The sequence below is a fragment of the Maylandia zebra genome, linkage group LG11, assembly GCF_041146795.1.
Source record: "Maylandia zebra isolate NMK-2024a linkage group LG11, Mzebra_GT3a, whole genome shotgun sequence".
Taxonomy (NCBI): Eukaryota; Metazoa; Chordata; class Actinopteri; order Cichliformes; family Cichlidae; genus Maylandia; species Maylandia zebra.
The window spans coordinates 22,483,730-22,502,436 of NC_135177.1; the positions used below are offsets into that span (position 1 = coordinate 22,483,730).

The following is an 18,707-nucleotide window of genomic DNA, read 5'->3' on the forward strand; positions in this document are numbered from 1 at the left end:
ACACAGAGTGAGGCTGAGTGACTCCTGGCTGCAAAAAGAAGTAAGATTGTGTTGAACTCTATGAATAAACTACCCTACTCCTCACTGAATTTAATACCTCACTAAAGTTTTTATAAGAAGTTTATGACCTCGATTCCCAGTTTCAGTTCTTTTTTAACATAACATGATGTTCATTTGGTGATTCATTCTCCTATTTAGAGTCCAACAGATAATAAAGCAGAGAATGCTTTGGGATGGGTCTATTTATTGATAAGTTGTTACTCTATGAGAGTGCAGTGTCTCCAGAATCTGAAGAAATCTCTGTGTGCAAGGGACAAGGCTGAAAATCAGAACAGGACCCCTGTGATGCCTCAGGCAGCACTGCATTAAAAGATTCTGTCTGTTCTGTGATCAGACAAATCCAAATGTGAAATCTGACAGTGAGAGGGTCCATCAAACATGTCATCTCTGATGGTATTGGGTTGGATGAGTATCTATTGCATTGGCAGCTTGCACATCTGAAAAGATAACATCAGTGCTTAAAGCTATAGTGATGGACGCAGACTTAACTTAAACTTAGAAAAACCTAAGCTTAGAAAAACACATTAAGACAATAACAAAGTCAGCTAACTATCATCTCAAGAATATTTCAAGAATAAAAGATCTGATGTCTCTACAGGACCTGGAAAAACTAGTCCATGCATTCATCTTTAGTAGGCTTGATTACTGTAACAGCATCTTTACAGGTCCACCTAAAAAAAAATCAGTCAGACAACTACAGCTCATTCAGAACTAAGACCAAAAATGTGGACCACATCAGTCCAGCTCTGAGGCCTTTACACTGGCTGCCTGTCCGTCAGAGGATAGACTTTAAAGTTCTGATGCTGGTCTATAAAGCTCTGAATGGTTTAGGACCAAAATACATCAGTGACCTCCTGGCCCAGTATGAACCTTCCAGATCCCTCATGGATATCTGGATCCTGTTTTTTATCCGTTCCCAGAGTCAGAACCAGACTCAGAGAAGCTGCATTCAGCTTTTATGCTCCACATATCTGGAACAAAGTCCCAGAAAGCCTCAGATCAGCTGAAACACTCAGTTTATTTAAATCCAGGTTGAAGACTCACCTGTTCTCAGCTGCATTTGAATAAAGCCTTTGCCTATATAACGCTTTCTTTCTTTCTTTCTTTTTTTTTTTGAGGGAAGGCTTCGCATATTTCAGCAAGACAATGATAAACTCCATACTGCAGCTACTAGACAGCAAGACTTCAAAGTAAGAGTTCAGGCACAGAGCTGGCCTCGTTTTTCCTCAAATTAAATATATTTTCTCAGTTTGAATATTTGATACCTTTTCTATGTTCTCTTGTCAATAAAATGTGGATTTTTGAGATTTACAAATGATTGCATTCTGTTGTCAGCAACCCAACTTTTTTGAAAAAAAAAGAAAAAAGTCAACAATTGAAAGCAGGGGTTCCACAAACCAACAGATAATGTAACAGCAGGTGAGATACTACCCATCATTTGGCTCCTAATGCAGACTTTGTTTTGTGGAAACACTGCTATGTTTTGTTTCATGGGTCGTGTCACATGATAGCAGATGATAGCTGATATGATTTTTTTAGTTGGAGGACTTACTGAAGCATTTCTGTCCTACGTTTGCCTTGAATTTGGCCACCAATAAGTCCTTCTCTGTGATTAGTTTTCACTAACACTAGCTAGCTTAGCTCAAAAAATCCCTTTAATTGTGGGGGTTTCTTTGTGCATTTTCCCACAGCTGTACTTTTATAGCATGCTTATCAAGTTACGCACAGTAGATCTGGTCGGATTATTTCTACCAAATTAGGTGTGAAATGTTAATCATTTGAATAAACCATCATTCCTTCTTTCCAGTAGTCCCAAATAGTTCTCCTCCTCAAATAGTTAGCTCTCAAATATGCCAAGCCTCAGAGCAGTCAACTTCAAGTCAAATCGAAATTCCTGATTTTTATGGCATTAATGTGAATAAAGTCTAAGATCAGTTTAAATCTGCACCGACCGCTCTCCCAGGAACTCGAAATCTTCTGTTGTTCTTTCGGGAGCTATTTTAGCTAAGTGCTTCATTTTAGGGTAGGTTTCTCATAAGGAGATGGTTGGGGTAAAGGCTGAAAGTTAAACACACAGTGAAGAAGGTTAACGTTGAGGTCAGGAGGTCAGGGAACAAATGCTGTAACTGTCAAGTCTTGAAAGAATAGTTAAAAGGCATCGTTCGTGAATTTAACAAGTTATACATGAGTCCTCATTATGTGTGTGTACGTGTGCACGTGCATGCTGTACGTGTCTCTGTGTGTATTTTTACAGCTGTAGCAGAACTACTTGGCTGACCAGTCTGGGTCAGGTCATGCCACACCTGCAGCTGTGCTGAGCCAGCAGCCGGCTAGCCCAGCTCAGCTAATCTCGTTGTTTTTCTTACCCCGTCACTTTCCTGCCAGTGCCAGGGCTGCTATCTGTCCATCTGTGCATGAGTATGTGAGAGTGGAAGTAGATATGTTTATGAGAGTTAGTTTAGAAGTTATCTTTTGATAGTCCCGCCTCTTAATGTCAAGTTAATGCCTATATTTTACTTGTTTACACTTAGAAACACATAAAGCATATAACTTAGCCCAACCATCACATTGGGCAGGGAGTGAAGATGACAGTTACAGTGAAAGCAAAAACTGGATTTCCAATCGCTGGCGTTTTAAAGTAAAAAGCTTTAAGACCTTATAGCCTACTGGTTTCCAGGGGCTGCTTTTCCACTATCGTTTACATGTCCAACTTTTACCTTTAAATGTACCAGAAAACAGGAACCCTCCAATTACCTGTGTGAACGTGTGTGCGTGCTCAGAGACACACATACCAAAATAACAGTCACGGCCACACATCAGGTCTGGGTGTGGTGCTCTATGTGGGTATGACTTTAATAAAGGAGGAATTTTGTTTTGAAAAGAAAGATTTTTCACTGACCTGCCAACTTCTTTACACTTGGGTTACCAGCGTTAAAGCCCCCCAACATACCTCTACAAAGTGATGGATGTGTGGAGGAACTGGGTGACAGTGCAGCCATGAGGAAGTTATAGAAGACTGCCTCAAAGGTCCCTTATGCATTTTATTTGGATTTGATCTTGCACACTGTACTGAACCGCCACTTATTTCCTTATATATTTTTTATTTTAATTTTGAAGGGGTCTTAAGCAAAGGTCTTTCAATGTTTTTCACTGGTTGATCTTTGAGTCATTTTCAGTCCTTGTACCTGTTCATTTTCAGAGGATTTTGTTTTTTGTTAAATCGCTTAACACTGACTTATGACTTTTACCCTTCAAACAATCAAACAAACAATTTAGCAATTTACCTCGAGGGCCGGTGTCCTGCAGGGTTTAGATCTCACCCTGGGCCAACACACCTGAATTAAATGATTATTTCATTACCAGGCCTCTAGAGAACTTCAAGACATGTTGAGGAGGTTATTTAGCCATTTAAATCAGCTGTGATGGATGAAGGACTCATCCAAAACCTGCCCTTGAGGCCTGGAGTTGGACACCCCTGGACACTGAGTGAAGCCTCCGTCGAGGTTTGGAACTGCATTTCAGCTAGTTATGTTGGAGATGCAATACCATCTGGAAACCAGCTACTTCTGAAATTGTTGTTGGGCACTAAGCGTTTATGTATAGGGAGTGTAGAGTGGTTTGTTTCAGCTTTTTTGCTTACAACAGCTGCCTGAAATCAGTGAGAATGAACTCAAGAAGTAAACCTGTCCGAACTAAAACTATTGGCTGAAAGATACTTGTGTGGTGTGCTGCCACTACCGCTGACTAATTTTGAACAGAAACAGATCATACATTATGAGAAATCGAATAGTTTTCCATAAATTAAACATGGAGCATATTGTTAGAAAGGAAATTAGAGAAGAAGAAAACAGATCTGATTGCCATTATAACTGAAAATTATACAGTGATCTATTTATAAGCACCAACTATTGTTACAAACAAAAACCAAAGCGTCACATAGATTCCAGTTAACCTGCCAAATCTACAGCATGCTTTAGAATGAGAAAAATCATCCCCGACTAGTAAACTGCCATGCCTACCAGGCTGTTTCAATCGCATATGCCGTGCGCGTCTCCCGTCCCTCCTGTCGGCTGATGTTCTTGGCGGCCTCCACTACCTCCTGTGTGGTCTGGTAGTCCTTCAGAGACCACTCGTGAACAGCTACCTCACCATACTGCAGAATACCAACCTAAATATGGACACGCGAGGGCAAACACACGTACAGAAACACACAAGCATTTCAACAATGCCACATGTTATTGGTTGCGCCGGCACATAATTGTGGAAAGCAACATCTGAGACTTTTGTTTCTGGGTTGAACTATCTCCTTAAGTACCAGTCCTGTTCTTAAAGCAAACAGTGCACTTGGGGGATTTCTGAATTCATTCAAAAACCAGAGGTATTTCCTCTTCACCTCACATTGCCTGCTACCCCTTACCCCCCACCTCCCCTTTTCATTACTCAGTTCTCCTTTCACTCTACTAGTTGCTTTGCTTTGAATAATGTCACTAGAAACCTCACTTCCCCTCCCCAACTCATGCAGACACACACACACACACACACACACACACACACACACACACACACACACACACACACACACACACACACCATCACCAAAACCCCCAGCTCCCATTCCCCTTCAACCTCAAGTGAGCTGGGCTCATGTCCCTTTACATTACTCCAACTATTCTTCTGGACATATTTGCCAAACTGGTTCCTAATATGTCCCTGTCAGCATGTTTTCATTCAAGGGACTAGCTTGTCTTACTGCTCTGGGCTGCAGCTAAGGGGTTCCAGATATTTAAGTGGGAGACTCACTCAAATTTAAACCCACAAGTTTCCATTACTAGTGTAAATAATATTTATCGGCTGTGCAAATACACACTGAATTGGAGTTTTACCTGCATCTGGTCTGAGCTGATGTGGAACTTGCTGAGGATGTTACTGAGGAAGTTTTGGACCTCGTACCAGGGGTAGATGCTGTTGGAGCCATCCAGCACGATCACGATGTCCATGTACGTCGAGCACCCTGCCAGATATGGACGTTTAGAAATGTTTGGTTGATTGAAGCAGGTCTGCAACATGTTTCTTTGCCGCACTTTGTGGGTTTTTTTGTGTTTGTGAGTGTGTTTGTGTAAGTATAGTTACTTTGTGCTGTTGGAGCGATTGCCTCTCTTGGTTCTAGGTCATCGCTGACTGAGGCACAGATGCCAGTGCTGAACATAGATGTACCACACTCTTGTGACCACAGTGGAGCACATGCCTGCAAAACAGATGCACACACGCGCGCAAACACACACACACACACACACACACACACACACACACACACACACACACACACACACACACACACACACACACACACACACACACAGCATCTGTTTTACAGGTGAATTTCACAAGTAGCTGTAATTAATTTGAACAGAGTTTATTCTTTTTCACTGTTTGTTTTACGTGCACAAGATGTGTATCAAAGAGTTTAAAACATGGAAATGTGCACACAAACATACCCACAAACACACACAAAAACGCACAAAACGATAACAATTAAATCAGGGCAGATAGGGAACAAAAAGAAAACAAGTCACGACAGGGAATAAGTCATGGAAAAACTACAATAGTGTGGTTTGGAGGACAGGAGAAGGAGGGAGACTATTGTCGACATGCTGGCAGTCACAGTTGTCATGAGCGGTTTCACAGAGCTGGAGCACAAGACCAGTATGAGCGATTTAAACTTGATTGTGCTAAATGTAGGGAGGGTGAGTAAGGAGGTTGGGGAGGGGGCACCCTATAAAAAATATTTCTGCCTTCAAAGCGTGCCGTTTATTTGGCTTTCCATACCAAGAGGAAAGAACAGGGGTGAATGCAGAGACAAGAGATAAAAAAGAAGCTAGCAGAAAGACAAAAGAAGGAGACTGAAAGTGGGGTGAAGTGGGGGTAGAATGAGAGAAAGAGAAACATCCTGGTTTTTCTTGCCCTGTCATTATGGAAGGGTTTCTCCTCAGGCACACAGACAGGCAGAGAAGAAAGGATGGAGAGAGAGGGATGGGAGGAAACGATGGAGGGAGAAGATGGAGAAAAGCGAAAGAGGTGCTATGGCTTTTGGTAGGTCTGTCATTAACAAAGGGCCGGAGACGCATTCCGATCCTGTTATAGACCTGACCACTGGGGTTAAGATAAACACACACACACATGCCCGCACACATGCCTGTGCACACGCGCACACAAAAAACCCGCCCAAGCTGGCTAGCGTTTTTTGAACTGTACACGACTCCACGCCCGAAGAAGCAGTAAAAAACCTGGCAGACACCAAAACACGCAAGCACACTTGCCCAACATACACACAGAGTTACACAAAGAAGGCATGTAACACAAACTGCTGTCTCCTCGCTAAGGCAATAAGTGTGTGGGTCTGCAAGCCAGAAGCCTCAGAAGTGCAGAAATTAGGATAAATGAGTGAGTAAGATTTCAAGAAGTTTGTCTAAAAGCTAAAGTCTTAAACCTAAACTCGAGTTAGATTCTGTCCATAAACGTTGCTTTGCACTTGACTTCATCAGCTTGACTTTGAATCATTCATGTCTGGTTATTGTGTCAGTAACTACAAGCTCTGTAAGTTCTCACATTAATTAGAGTCATGGTAAAAAGAAAATACACCCTCCTTAAATTCTAAGGTTTTACCTATCAGGACATAAAATAAATTATGTGGTCCTCACGAGGTTCGATTAAACTATTTAAATACAACCTACACTGACAACCAGCCCACTGACATACTGCAGTTATTGACTATTGACCAGTGGCTCCAAAACAAGATCAAATCATGACCTCTCCTCCACTGTGCTTGACAGTATGTCTGAGGTGTTTGCGCTGATATGCTGTGCTTGGTTTTCACCAAACATGCTGCTGAGACTTATGACCAAACAGTTCCACTTTGATCTCATCTGTTAAATAGACATTACTCTAGAAGTCTTGTGGTTAGCTACTTTACTGTGTAACTGATTGAGGCCTGTACTGTCTGAGATGTGGCGCTGGGGTTTTTTGCAGTTTCTCTGAGCATTGTAGAGTTTGACTTTGAAGTGAATTTTCTGTGACTTGCACTCCTGGGAAGATTGGTAACTGTCTTGAATGTTTTCCACTTGTTTGGAAATGGGTTTAAAACACCTTCCCACACTATGTAAATGTGCAAATGCATGTCCAAAATGAAAGAAAAGAAAGAGGAGGATCAGTGAATCGCTTGTGGTCAAATCTAAATTCAACTAAAAACACTCGAAGGGAGCGAATTCATCAGAATTCTGTTGAACAAACTCAACCTGGTCTGACCACATCCCTTCAGGCTCCCACCCATCAACCCACTGCCCATGTAGGAAAAATAAAAAGCCCCGTTTTCCAGTGTTGATGCCACATACCAGGAAGCCATCAGGTGAAGTTGGTGTGAGGGTCATTCCCAAGTGAGAATTCCTCAGATTTTTAGAAACGTTCTGGAGAGCCGTCTCACCTGAGCGACACAAACATCTTAGCTTTGAAGTAACAAATCCAAACATGAATTGAGGATTTTTTTCCTGCATATTTTCTTCAACTCATAGTTTCTCTCACCTAGATTCACTTTATTGCAGCTTGAGTTCTTCTCCCGTCCCACGCTGCATTTGTACACATCTCCTTTCCTGTTGTTGGGCGGCCCGTCCCAGGGAGCACCAACCAGCATCCTTTACGGAGTAATTCATTCATCATCAAAATGTCATCCATCGCCCGCTTTGTGTACATGTTATGACAGTTTATTTATGACTGTGTGGTTCCATTAGATTATATCTGACTGTCTCCCTCACAGACTTACGATTTCTCTCCATCTGCTTCATGCTGCAAGACGGAGAAGCCGAACAGCGCGTCCTCTGGACCGGTGAATATGCGCGGGTGCTTTACATCTATGTTGAAACACTGACAAAGCTCTGGAAGACATGACAAAGAACATTTTAAACACCGATGACAAAAACAGACAACAAAACAGTGCTCACTTAACTGAATTTTGTTCAATTAAATAATACAACCACAAAAAAAGTGGCATGCTCCAATAAATCAACTGAATCAAGCTGAAAAAAAACAACAAAAAAACACTTTAATGGATAACATTAAAACTACAAACAGATAATGCTAATCCTCTCGTTCAGAGTCATTGGGGACAAGGCATTGCTAACAAAATCCCCATGAAATGTTGCAGATCCCAGTCTGATTGAGCAGCAACAGGACTGCCAGCTGCCAATATCTGGGTACCAGACACCACAGGACAAGCTCGAATGTTACAGCCCCAGTAAAACTTCTTCTGGCAGGAGGAAACCCCTCTACCCTACATTTTCCTGTGTCATGTGTTATGGCTGAGTGATGTGTATAAAGCGTGGAAGATGGGTTTTTTCTCTTAAAGATTCACGTAAAAAAATTATAGGGGGGAAGCTGTGCATTCAAAGAAAAGTTTGAAGTTTAGATTTTAAATATTAAACTAACCCGTTAGTTAGGTGGTTGATTTAGTATACAAACTGTAACTGGGGAAAATGCTGGAATTGTAATGGTATTAAAACCATAACTTTTAAAGCATCCATCCATCCTCTTCCACTTGGAGCTGTAGCGTATCACTGTTATAGGGTGAGAGGTGGGGTACAGCCAATCTGTTGCAGGGCTAACACAATGGACAGGCAGCTATTCATGCTCACTTTCACCTTTTTAGCCAATTTGGAATAATCAGTTGCTCTTAAAGCCTGGCGTGCATGTTGGACTGTGGGAGAAAGCTGGAGTACCCAGAGAGTACCCCCACAGACACAAGGAGAACATTCAAACTCCTGGCCTGGATTCAAACCCACAACCTTATCGACATGGTAGTACAAATATAAATCATTCCATCTACCTCTCCAACTTATGCTTTTTTATTTATTCATCTGTTCATGGAGCACTAAAGTTAATGCACTTACATAAACTTTATTCATAAGCTGTCAAAGGCCAGTGAAAAACTTGGACAACTGTGTGCACTATGTGTAGTTAGAGCTACAGTGAAGAGTAAGATTATTATTTCATGTCTTGGCCTTGGAGAAGAGAATTAGAGGGGACAGGGGGTGGCGGGTAGGGGGGTGTCAAAAAGATGGATAAACAAAGTGACCAAAGGCCGTCTCTGAGGAAAAAGAGAGTTCAGTCTAAGGGGAAAGAGGGAGACGAGAGAGAAGAGAAGAAGCAAAGCAAGGAAGGGTGTGGGTTAGAAAAACTCTTAAATATAGTGAGCTCCCTGTTATGACACACAAGCTGCCCTTCATACTTACAGGGAGAAGCGAGGGAGACACAGTGAGATGGTAGCTCACTGACTTGTTTACATCTGTAAGTAAGCTGAAGCATGTTTGAGCTGCTCGGTGCTGATGATCAGAGCTAAACTAAATGAATAAAGATTTAGGAGTCAAACAGCTTGAAAATAAATAACACGGATGTTTCAGCATCCATTTGAACCTTTTTAAAAGGGAAACATTAAAAAAGATCAAACTAGGTGCAGCAGAAAAACAGACCCTGGACTGTTAATTCGTACACATTTATTCCTCATAAGCACCTGACACATAAGTGACCCACAGCTAATCGACTTGCAGTCTGGGGACCCGGGTGTGTTATGCTAGGTGCAGCAAATGTAGATGAGATGAAGAAGAGACCACAGAGCTCATAGCTCACTTCTAGCACCACACCCTCACATTGTTTTTCAGTGTCAGACTTGTAATCTTCAATGCCAACAGATGCCAGCATAAGCACTGTGATGGAGGAAGGACTCGCATCTTCTACTTAAATACAGCTACTTATACTTTTTATTAGTCCTTTATTTATCTAGGTAAATAATCTCATTGAGATTAAAAATCTCATTTCCAAGAGAGACCTCATGGCAGTAGAAGTCTATACACTGCAGTCTATACACTGTAGTCTACACTTATACTACGGTGTAAACACAACGTCCTGCATTGAAAATGTAAAAACATTTTTAAAGCAAATTATTTAAAATGGAAAGATCGCATCTTGGGATTTTTATACTACCCTGGTTCAAAAAGAGAAAGCACACACGTCGTTTTAGGATGCTATTAAATAGCTTAATTAAATAAAACAAAGAAACCAAAGATTAGTAGGAGTGGTTGTCAGCAGATTAGTGTATATGCAGGGTAAGTGTACGAGTGAGTGCAAGAGAGGAGCAGAAAAAAAGCCCCCACGAAGGTCTGGCAGGGCTGCTTTAGACGGCCCCGAGCCTGCTCAGGTATGTTACATCCCAAATTAGGTCTGCTCCATCCACCAGTTACCCGGAAGAGATAGACAAAGGCAACAAAGAAAACAAGGTCAGCCCTGTGGCCGTCACAGTAGAAGCAGAATTTAGCTGTTGTGAGCAACTTCATGTCCAACTGCAAGTTATATTTGTTTCATTCATAACAGAACAGCCAGTATCATCATTTACTGCAAGTATTGAGTATCTAGCTGTCACATAGTGAGGGAGAAAGGGCAACGGTTACCTTTGAGATGTAGTGGAGGACAGGAAGTACTGGAGAAGTCATGAAAAAACTCACAAATGCCTAAATTTGTGTTTAAATGGTGGAAGCCAGGCTTTCTGCACTTTTCTTCATTCAGCCTGTGTTTAGTGGTGACTCGAACAAAATTCTGTCACGGATCCAAATTTTGGTGACTCTTAAGTTACACTGTGCAAGGAGTATTTAAGTTGTAGCTGAGGTAATGCTTTAGTGAGGTTGGTGTATTTTTTTGGGTTTCTGTCAACTTGAAATTAGAGCCTGGTCCCTTAACTTGGTATTTTTAAAGCACCCAAGTTAAGCTTCACGTATTATGCTTTGTGTTGGGTTGATCTGGTTGACTTATTATTTAATAATTCAATCATGCATTACCAATCGACGTAATATAACTAAGCTGTTCCAGCATTTCTCTTTTTTCAGTGTACATACAGGTGACATATATACGCTGAACGTGACATGTGAACCAATCCAATTTATCTGAGATTTATCTGATTTTGGCTTCATCTTTTGCATTTCAAGCTACATGTAACAGATAGCAGGTTATTTCCAAACACCCATAAATAGACTGAGTATGTAATGGACAATACAAGTTAAAGAAAATGTTGTCAAGCAAACATTTAAGCAGATATATATGTATTTCCTGTTTCCACTGAAGTGGTTGAAAGTAGCTTATAGGATATGAGCCAGCTGGTATTTCTTGCCTACACAGTTCCCCATAGATTAAAGAGAGTCATCGTGTATTATTTTCAGTTCAGACTGAGACAGCTCTGCAGCTCTCAACAGTCGGTATTTAACTTGTCCCACTTGTGTGTCTACTGTATGTTATTTGTAGGGTGTGTTGGATGTGGTTGCTAAAATGGGCTTTCAGAATGGCTTCAGTTTACTGAGCAGTTTAGCAACATCTACAGTTCCTTCCTAACAGTTCTGTAACTTCTCCAGTACTCCCAGACTGGGAAGCAGACCAAAACACTGGTGGCATGATTATGAAACAGCTGCTTACACACTTGTGTCCAGGTACTTTCCCACAACTAAACACAGACAGTCACAATTCTGTGCAAAAGTCTTGCCTCACTCCTCAATTATTTATACTTTGCTTCTAAGGAGCCACAGTTTCCTAAAGTTTTTAAAATGGTGTTGAGCAATAGTTCTCCGAGCTTTCTGAAGGTCTTTCAAAGTTTTTCTTTGGACATTGGCTGCTTTTTCACTCATTTTTAGTCAGGTTCTTGTCTCTAACAATTTTTTCAGAATAATATTTGTTTGTTTGCTTTTAAAACACTTGACACTGACCTATAAATCATTCAGGTTAACCCAAAGGATAAACCAGTGTTGTCTCAACACATAACGGACAATTTAGCAAAGCACTCATGTTAAACTGTATCTTTAGGCACTTTATTGCAAAGAGTCTGTATGAACAAGCATTATTTGTTTCCTTTTTTTTACTCGAATCAATGAAAAATGTAAGATAAGCCAGGTCTGACGGGCATAAAATGATATTTTTGTACCAGCAAAATGATTCCCGAGTGCTATTAGCTCAAAACTTGTTTTTGTGTCTCAGCGTAGTGTCATAGTGCCACAGCATTATCTTAAAGCCAGCAAAGACACATGACTGAAGCCTCATCAGAGTTGGTCTCAGTTGAAGACACGTCTGCGTTTTACCAAATTACACAAGAAATGGAAGAAAAATCAGTGGCAACAGGTCTGATGGAGTGATCATCCAAATTTGAAATTTATTGTTAAAATTCTCATCAGTGTGTATGGAGAAGGTCAGAGGCGAGGTTTTTGCATTTGCCGCATTTCAGAGAGTAGGGCTGGAGATCTTGAAACTGATGAAATTATGAACACAGAAAAGTACCATCAGATTTTTATCCACCACACATTACCATCTGGAAAGCATCTGATAGACAGAAGCCTGATTTTCCAGCATGAAAATGATCCCAATCACATTGTCAATGCAGTAAAAGCATACCTGGATAGAAAACCTCATAAAGGAGCACTGTGAGTCATGGACTGGCCTCCCCAGAGCCCAGACCTCAACATCAGTGAAGCAGTGATCATCTTGATGGAAAACAGAACAAAAGCTTTGAATGACATGAAAGCTGCCTGAGAGAGCGCAGGCTGTGGAAACAATAAAGGTGGTCATATCAAATATTGACCTTCAAACTCATTAGAATTTGACAAACTTCATTTGTGCCTTACACACTGTATTTCCATGTATTCTTGCACATATTTCAATAAATCGCTGCACGTATTTCTCAGTTTCCCAGCAAAATATAAAGAAACAAGGGGTGAATCAAGACTTTTGCACAGGATTGTACCTCCGCCAAGCCAATCAGATTGGGATTCCACTTGGTTTAGAGAATGAAACTAGATATGTTCAGTGTTTCTTTTCCGTCCCTGCTCATGCTTTTCTTACACACTGTAGTTTCTTCTACCTGCTTCTTCACTTTTCTCTACAGATTGTCTTTCTTGTAACATGACTGCATTGTCACACACATTTTGTCTGGTTTTATCTACATAGACGTACTCACCACATACACCTACAAAGATGGAGGCTTTCAGACATGGCAACAGCAGATATTCTGGTGTAGATTAAGTTATGTCAATAAATTATTACACGCAGAGACTTTTTGTCTGTCACCACTTTGAGTTTGACTTTATTGGTTGTAACTTACCTTGACAACAACTGGATGAGAACAGCAGTGACGCAGTGGTTAACCTGTCACCTCACAGTAAGAAGGGTTCGGGTTCAAACCTGCTGCCAACGGGTTCCCTTGATTTTATCATTTGAATGTTCTTCTTGTAGCTTTCTGGGCTCCCTCCAATGTCCATGAAAGCTAAATTGTTTGTGTTTTCTAAACTGGCCATAAACTACATTAGCCCTGTGATTGATTCTGACCCTAGAATAGCCATGAGGGGAAGATAAATGTGGTTGTAAAAAGACTCCTGACTTGGCCTTTGCAAGCACTTTGCTGCTGAGCTTATAGTCTCACTCTTTTTCTCTTTTTTTAAATATAAAATGATGGGCATTTTACAAAAGTTGGTCATACTATGGTTCACTAAGCAGGTTTCTGTTGATTAAAAGATGGAGGGAAGGTGAGATGAGACAATTCACCAACATGACCCTAACATAGGTAACACAAACCTAACCTGCTGAGCTCACTGTACCACAAAAAATTCAGAGACTTATACTGGATGTTTCGATGCATGCTTAATCATCCAGGTAGGTAAATCCCGAAACGTTTCGTCTCTTGGATGAGTGACAAAACGTTTCTCCCACTGAAAACGCTATGTCCAGATGAACAGAATCAGCTTTTGGGGATATACTGGATGTTGGAACAACAGAAGGCTGATTATTGGCCCGTACAAATAAACGTGCAATTTAATTCGATTCAGTGTAGCTCCAAATCACAACAACAGTTCCCTCAAGCTGCTTTACAGTGTAGAGTAACGGTCCTACAACATTAGAGAGAAAATCCCAACAGTTAGATGACCAGCTTACACATAATTTTTCCAACTGCACCAAACAACAACCAATTTTTAGATCAACTGATCAATTAGTTCATCATTAAGTATTAATAGCATTGCAGTGATGTTAATAAAATGTAATTATTTATAATTAGATCTTCTGGTTACACATTTACAGTTGATTGAGTGAGATATAAATGATGCAATAAAAAAGTCTATTATACTAACTATGTTATTCTAAAAGTGTTTATATTTAGTCGTCTATACTGGAAGAACCAATGAGCATTGTCTCAAACACTGCCTCACAGAGCTGCTGGCATGGTTGTAGACCCTTAAGCCTTGTTTCTGCTGATTTTGCACATCAGCGCAAGCTTCCAGTATTTCTTTATCCAAGCCTCCAGTGACTAAGATGAGCCTCATGCATCTATCCAGTTCTACACAGATGTTTTAACAGGCTTCAGCATTGGGGATCCGCGTAGGCAGCAGTATAATAATTCTGCAGTCTTTATTTCCCTTGCCAGAGAAAGAAAATCCATTTTCCCAGGCTTTTTGCAATTAGCTATTCTTTCAGATTGACACCCACCACCCGTCTTACACACTGCAGTAAACTGTTTCTCTCTTTTCTTGAGACAATGTCACCCACACTCCAACTCCAGATTTCTTCCCACATCAAAGCAGGGATCTGATAACAGCTCCTGCTACTGATGTTCTCTTTTATCCTCGTGTTTAGCTCATTCTCTCATGAGCCTTAAATTGCTCATTTTATTTATTTTTTGCCCACTCTGCTATAAAATGAGCAGACACACACGCTATAAATGCACCACAAGGACAAATCTCCCGTCTCAACCCCTGCAGCTTCCAGAAAACTGTACCATCATTCCCTGTTTTCCCTGTCCTGCCATCCCTCCTCTGGTTGTATTTTCATCTTGGTTTATATATGACACTTTACCACAAGCTGTCTGACCACCCATTGCCATGACAACTGCCGGCAAACATTTATCAAGCCAAACTAAGTCCAGATTCGCTCAACCACACGCTCAGCTCTGGGCGCTACTGCTGCTTGATGTGAATAGTTGCGATTGTGTAGTACAGTATATGTATGTGCATGTGTGTGCACATGTCGGGCAAAAGGAATGGAACTTAGCACTATAGTGTTTGGGGGACTACAAAGACATGCCAGCATTTAGAGCATTAACTAAAGACAATGATGTATATCCCTGTCCTCTTTAATTTACACGTCTGACTTACAGCACCTCTGTGAAATGTCCTCGAGCAGAGATGTCTTATTCAGTCTGTTTCTGTCATCTGTATTGAAGTGACTCATAATGTTCCTCCACTCATTCTCCCTCCTTCACCTCTTCTTATACCCTTCCACAGATTTTCTCTCCATTATCTCCATCGTGTTCTGTTCTAATCTCTGTCACCCTCTCGTGGGGAATGGGGGTGGACGAATAAGAGGGGGAGTAGGAATGAAAGTCAGCGAATTATGGGAGAGTAAAAGAAAACACGCAAGAAGATAGCTGGGAGAATAATAGCAAGAATTTATGAATGAGCAGTGAAACAGAGTGAAATATGCACACACACACACACACACACACACACACACACACACACACACACACACACACACACACACACACACACGCAAACACACCTGTGTTTGACATCTCAGTAAAAGCATAGCAGAGTGTAACAGACATGAGATGCCTGCTGACCACATCAGGGGAGTTCTGCTGAAGCCATTAACATTACACACATACTCACTCACCTACATGCTCCTGTGTGAGACATGCTTAGGCTTACAAACTCACACGCAGGGACGAGCGTAAACACTAAGCTATACTGCACGAATTAAAATAGAGGCTACATGGTTAAAAAGGTGAAAAAAAACGTCGGCTTGTTCATGCTTTATTGAAACGTGTAATGGAGTGTAATGTGTAAAACCACACCACAGGCTGCTGGTGTTTCTATGAAGGGTATATGCGCCGGTGAGTGTAAAGCGTGAAACATTCGTACCTGATGCATTCCTCATTCATTCCTTGGGGTCTGAACAAGGGTGAAAATGGGCAGCGTGGATAATCACGCCACAAATTGCCACAAATGACCACAAATGGCAACATTTCCTTCTATAGATTAACCTCAGCGACTGTGTGTGATTTGACACAGGTACAGATTTAACATGCCTTGCAAAACATAATCTCAACGCCTATTGATCTAATTTTGCATCGTGGTTGCATGGCGTAGGGCAGCAGTTAACCACTGCTTATCAGCTGCATCAGTATGCAGACAACAATGGCCTTTTTCTTCACTTTCTTTCTGGTGGGTGGGAACGTCTCGGTTTGTTCTGTGGCACAGCGAACATGAGTACTGAAGGGGAGCTGATGTTCATGCTCCATGAAGAAACACACATGGCACAGGCACCCTATTAGGGGAACTTTAGACATCAAGTCTAAGAGATGGCTGATATGGCCGGTGAGGTCGTGTTACACAGCTGCCAGGGTTTGTATGTGTCAGCTATAAGCGGATATGAACCGGTAACCTTTTGGCTCTGAGTACACGTATATCTGATGGTAGCTGGAGACCTCCAACAAAAATGAAATATGTCCTCAGTTCAAACATATGTGATAGATTTACTAAAGGATCTGACTTTGAACCAAGAACCGGTACTCTTTAGGCACAGCTTCCTTTACCTTTGATTTATTTGGCAAATGGAGTGTGTCCAGGTGTTTTAAGATTCCCGCTTTCCTTCTTTAAGCACAAAATCATCTGAGGAATGTCTTCATGGTCAGTAGTTTACTGTCACACAGTGTTAAGTGGGCCTCAGGGAGGCTGCCACACCATCACTGGCACATGCTGTCTTTTAAAGTTGAGGGAGGTTAATCACCAGTAAGAGAGGGCTGAGTGAGGGGTAAGGAACTGGGCAGTGGAGCAACACCAGAGCCTTATTTTACACAGAGATGAATATACTTAGATTTGTGTTCACAGCGTTGAGTTAACTGAATTAACTGAATGAATAACTTCACCTTATTTTAAACTGTCCTTCAGTTTTGTTTGGCTTTTTAAAGAAATGTAACAGGTTTTTTTTAAAGGTCTGAAATATAGGCTGAGATGTGGCTCTTACCTTTAAGGAGGAGGATAAACTCCAGGCACAACAGGTATTTACGCAGCTCCATTTATGAATCCGAATGAAAGAAGTCTCTCTTTAATGTTTTTTTTCCCCCTTTTCCCTCGTTTACTAGGTGGAAATGAGGAGCGTCGTTGCCCACCGCACACATACACAGACACGCTTGTTTTCAGCTTTTTCTCTTTCCAAGAGATGCGTAAAAGTCGGCCAAACTGTGCCGCGGTGGCATGCCACGTGCGTGAATGGGGTTCAACTTCAGGAGCTTAAATACTGATTCAACGAATAAAACGAAATATCTGGCTATGATTTTCTTCTTCTTCTTCTTCTTCTTCTTCTTCTCGTCTTATGTTAAAGTGAGCGAAAACGTCTTAAAAATGTAAAAATGAAAAATCAACTTTGTGACGTCTCAGTGACCCATGGCGTGACAATAACTGCACCTGTCCCATCCAACAAGAGGCCGCAGTTCCGACTCATTAAACCATTACAAATGTGTAACGCCTTCACAAACAGGCAGGCAGCAGCTTTATCCCTCCAGACTCCGGAGCGCGTCTTTGAAGCTCAAACTCCTCTGACAGAAACTCCGCTCATCAGTCCCAAAGTCTGAGGAGCGCTGTCGTGAGCGGTATCTTTGACAGCACGTTATCCATGATCCACTCCGCTTATTTCTCTTATTTTAGGCTCCCCTGCTTCTTTGTCCGTGTAAATATGTGTCTCTAGTAACGGATTTCTCTCACGTTGAAATGAAAGAGTGCATTTATCCTCACAGCTCCCCTCCCTCCATCCACCAGACTCCTCTCTGAGCAACTGGTTCACAAACCTCAAACCCACATCTCCCCTTTCTCTCCTCTCCTCTCCTCGCACTCGTTTTTCTTTTTCAAACACTCAGACCGTTTCTCTCTCCTGTACACTTTTCTTCTTTTTTTATGATTTACGAATAAGGAGTCAAATTTCACTGTTTTTGACACCGTTTCTATGTGCCTGCAACGGGTGAGAATCAGAGTCAGTTACTGACTGCAGTTAATACAACATTAATCAATCCTTTTTTTCTTTCAGAAACCGTAAAAGACAAAACAAGTGTCACACTGGCAGGGGGGTGTGCTCAAAACTCCCAAATCAAATGCTGCTAACGGGGGAATAATGATTTATAGCACTCATCATTTCATAAGACTTAAGAGAGGCTGAGTAAGAGGTGGCCTCTCATTAAAACCAAATTTGGTTTTATGTACCAAGCGCTACTTCTGCTGTGACAGATCAAAATGTCTGATGAAAAGGTGACATGAATCTGAGTCACATGGAAATGAAACAGAAGTGCTCTGAATCGGGAAAAGTCACATTAAATTAGCTAACACAAAAACTGTGGACAATAAACATTACCATAACCTTTGGAGCAGTTATTTGAGATAATTCTGCTTAATTATTTACGAATTAATGATAAAATGTTTAATTCTGTGCTTTAGAATCAGTGCTGTAAAGTCACCCTTTGTTGAAATTCTTCTAGCCTAGTGGGCATCGCTTCAAGCGTGACAAGGGCACCATCTACAGGACAACAGATGTCA

The 18,707-nt window shown here is 41.3% G+C and overlaps 1 protein-coding gene across 1 annotated transcript in view; it reads right to left on the reverse strand.

Moving 5' to 3' along the window:
- The window catches only part of itga10 (integrin, alpha 10), a 32,742-nt gene extending 14,786 nt beyond the window's left edge, over positions 1–17,956 (reverse strand). Inside the window, exons 1-7 of the mRNA XM_014412063.3 lie at positions 17,149–17,956; positions 7,874–7,985; positions 7,636–7,745; positions 7,449–7,537; positions 5,191–5,305; positions 4,944–5,071; positions 4,080–4,228 (exon numbers count right to left, since the gene is read on the reverse strand). Of these exons, the coding sequence (XP_014267549.2) occupies positions 4,080–4,228; positions 4,944–5,071; positions 5,191–5,305; positions 7,449–7,537; positions 7,636–7,745; positions 7,874–7,985; positions 17,149–17,200 (755 nt within the window). The 5' untranslated portion in view covers positions 17,201–17,956. The remainder of the gene's footprint in view (positions 1–4,079; positions 4,229–4,943; positions 5,072–5,190; positions 5,306–7,448; positions 7,538–7,635; positions 7,746–7,873; positions 7,986–17,148) is intronic.
- Positions 17,957–18,707: the final 751 nt, after the last annotated feature.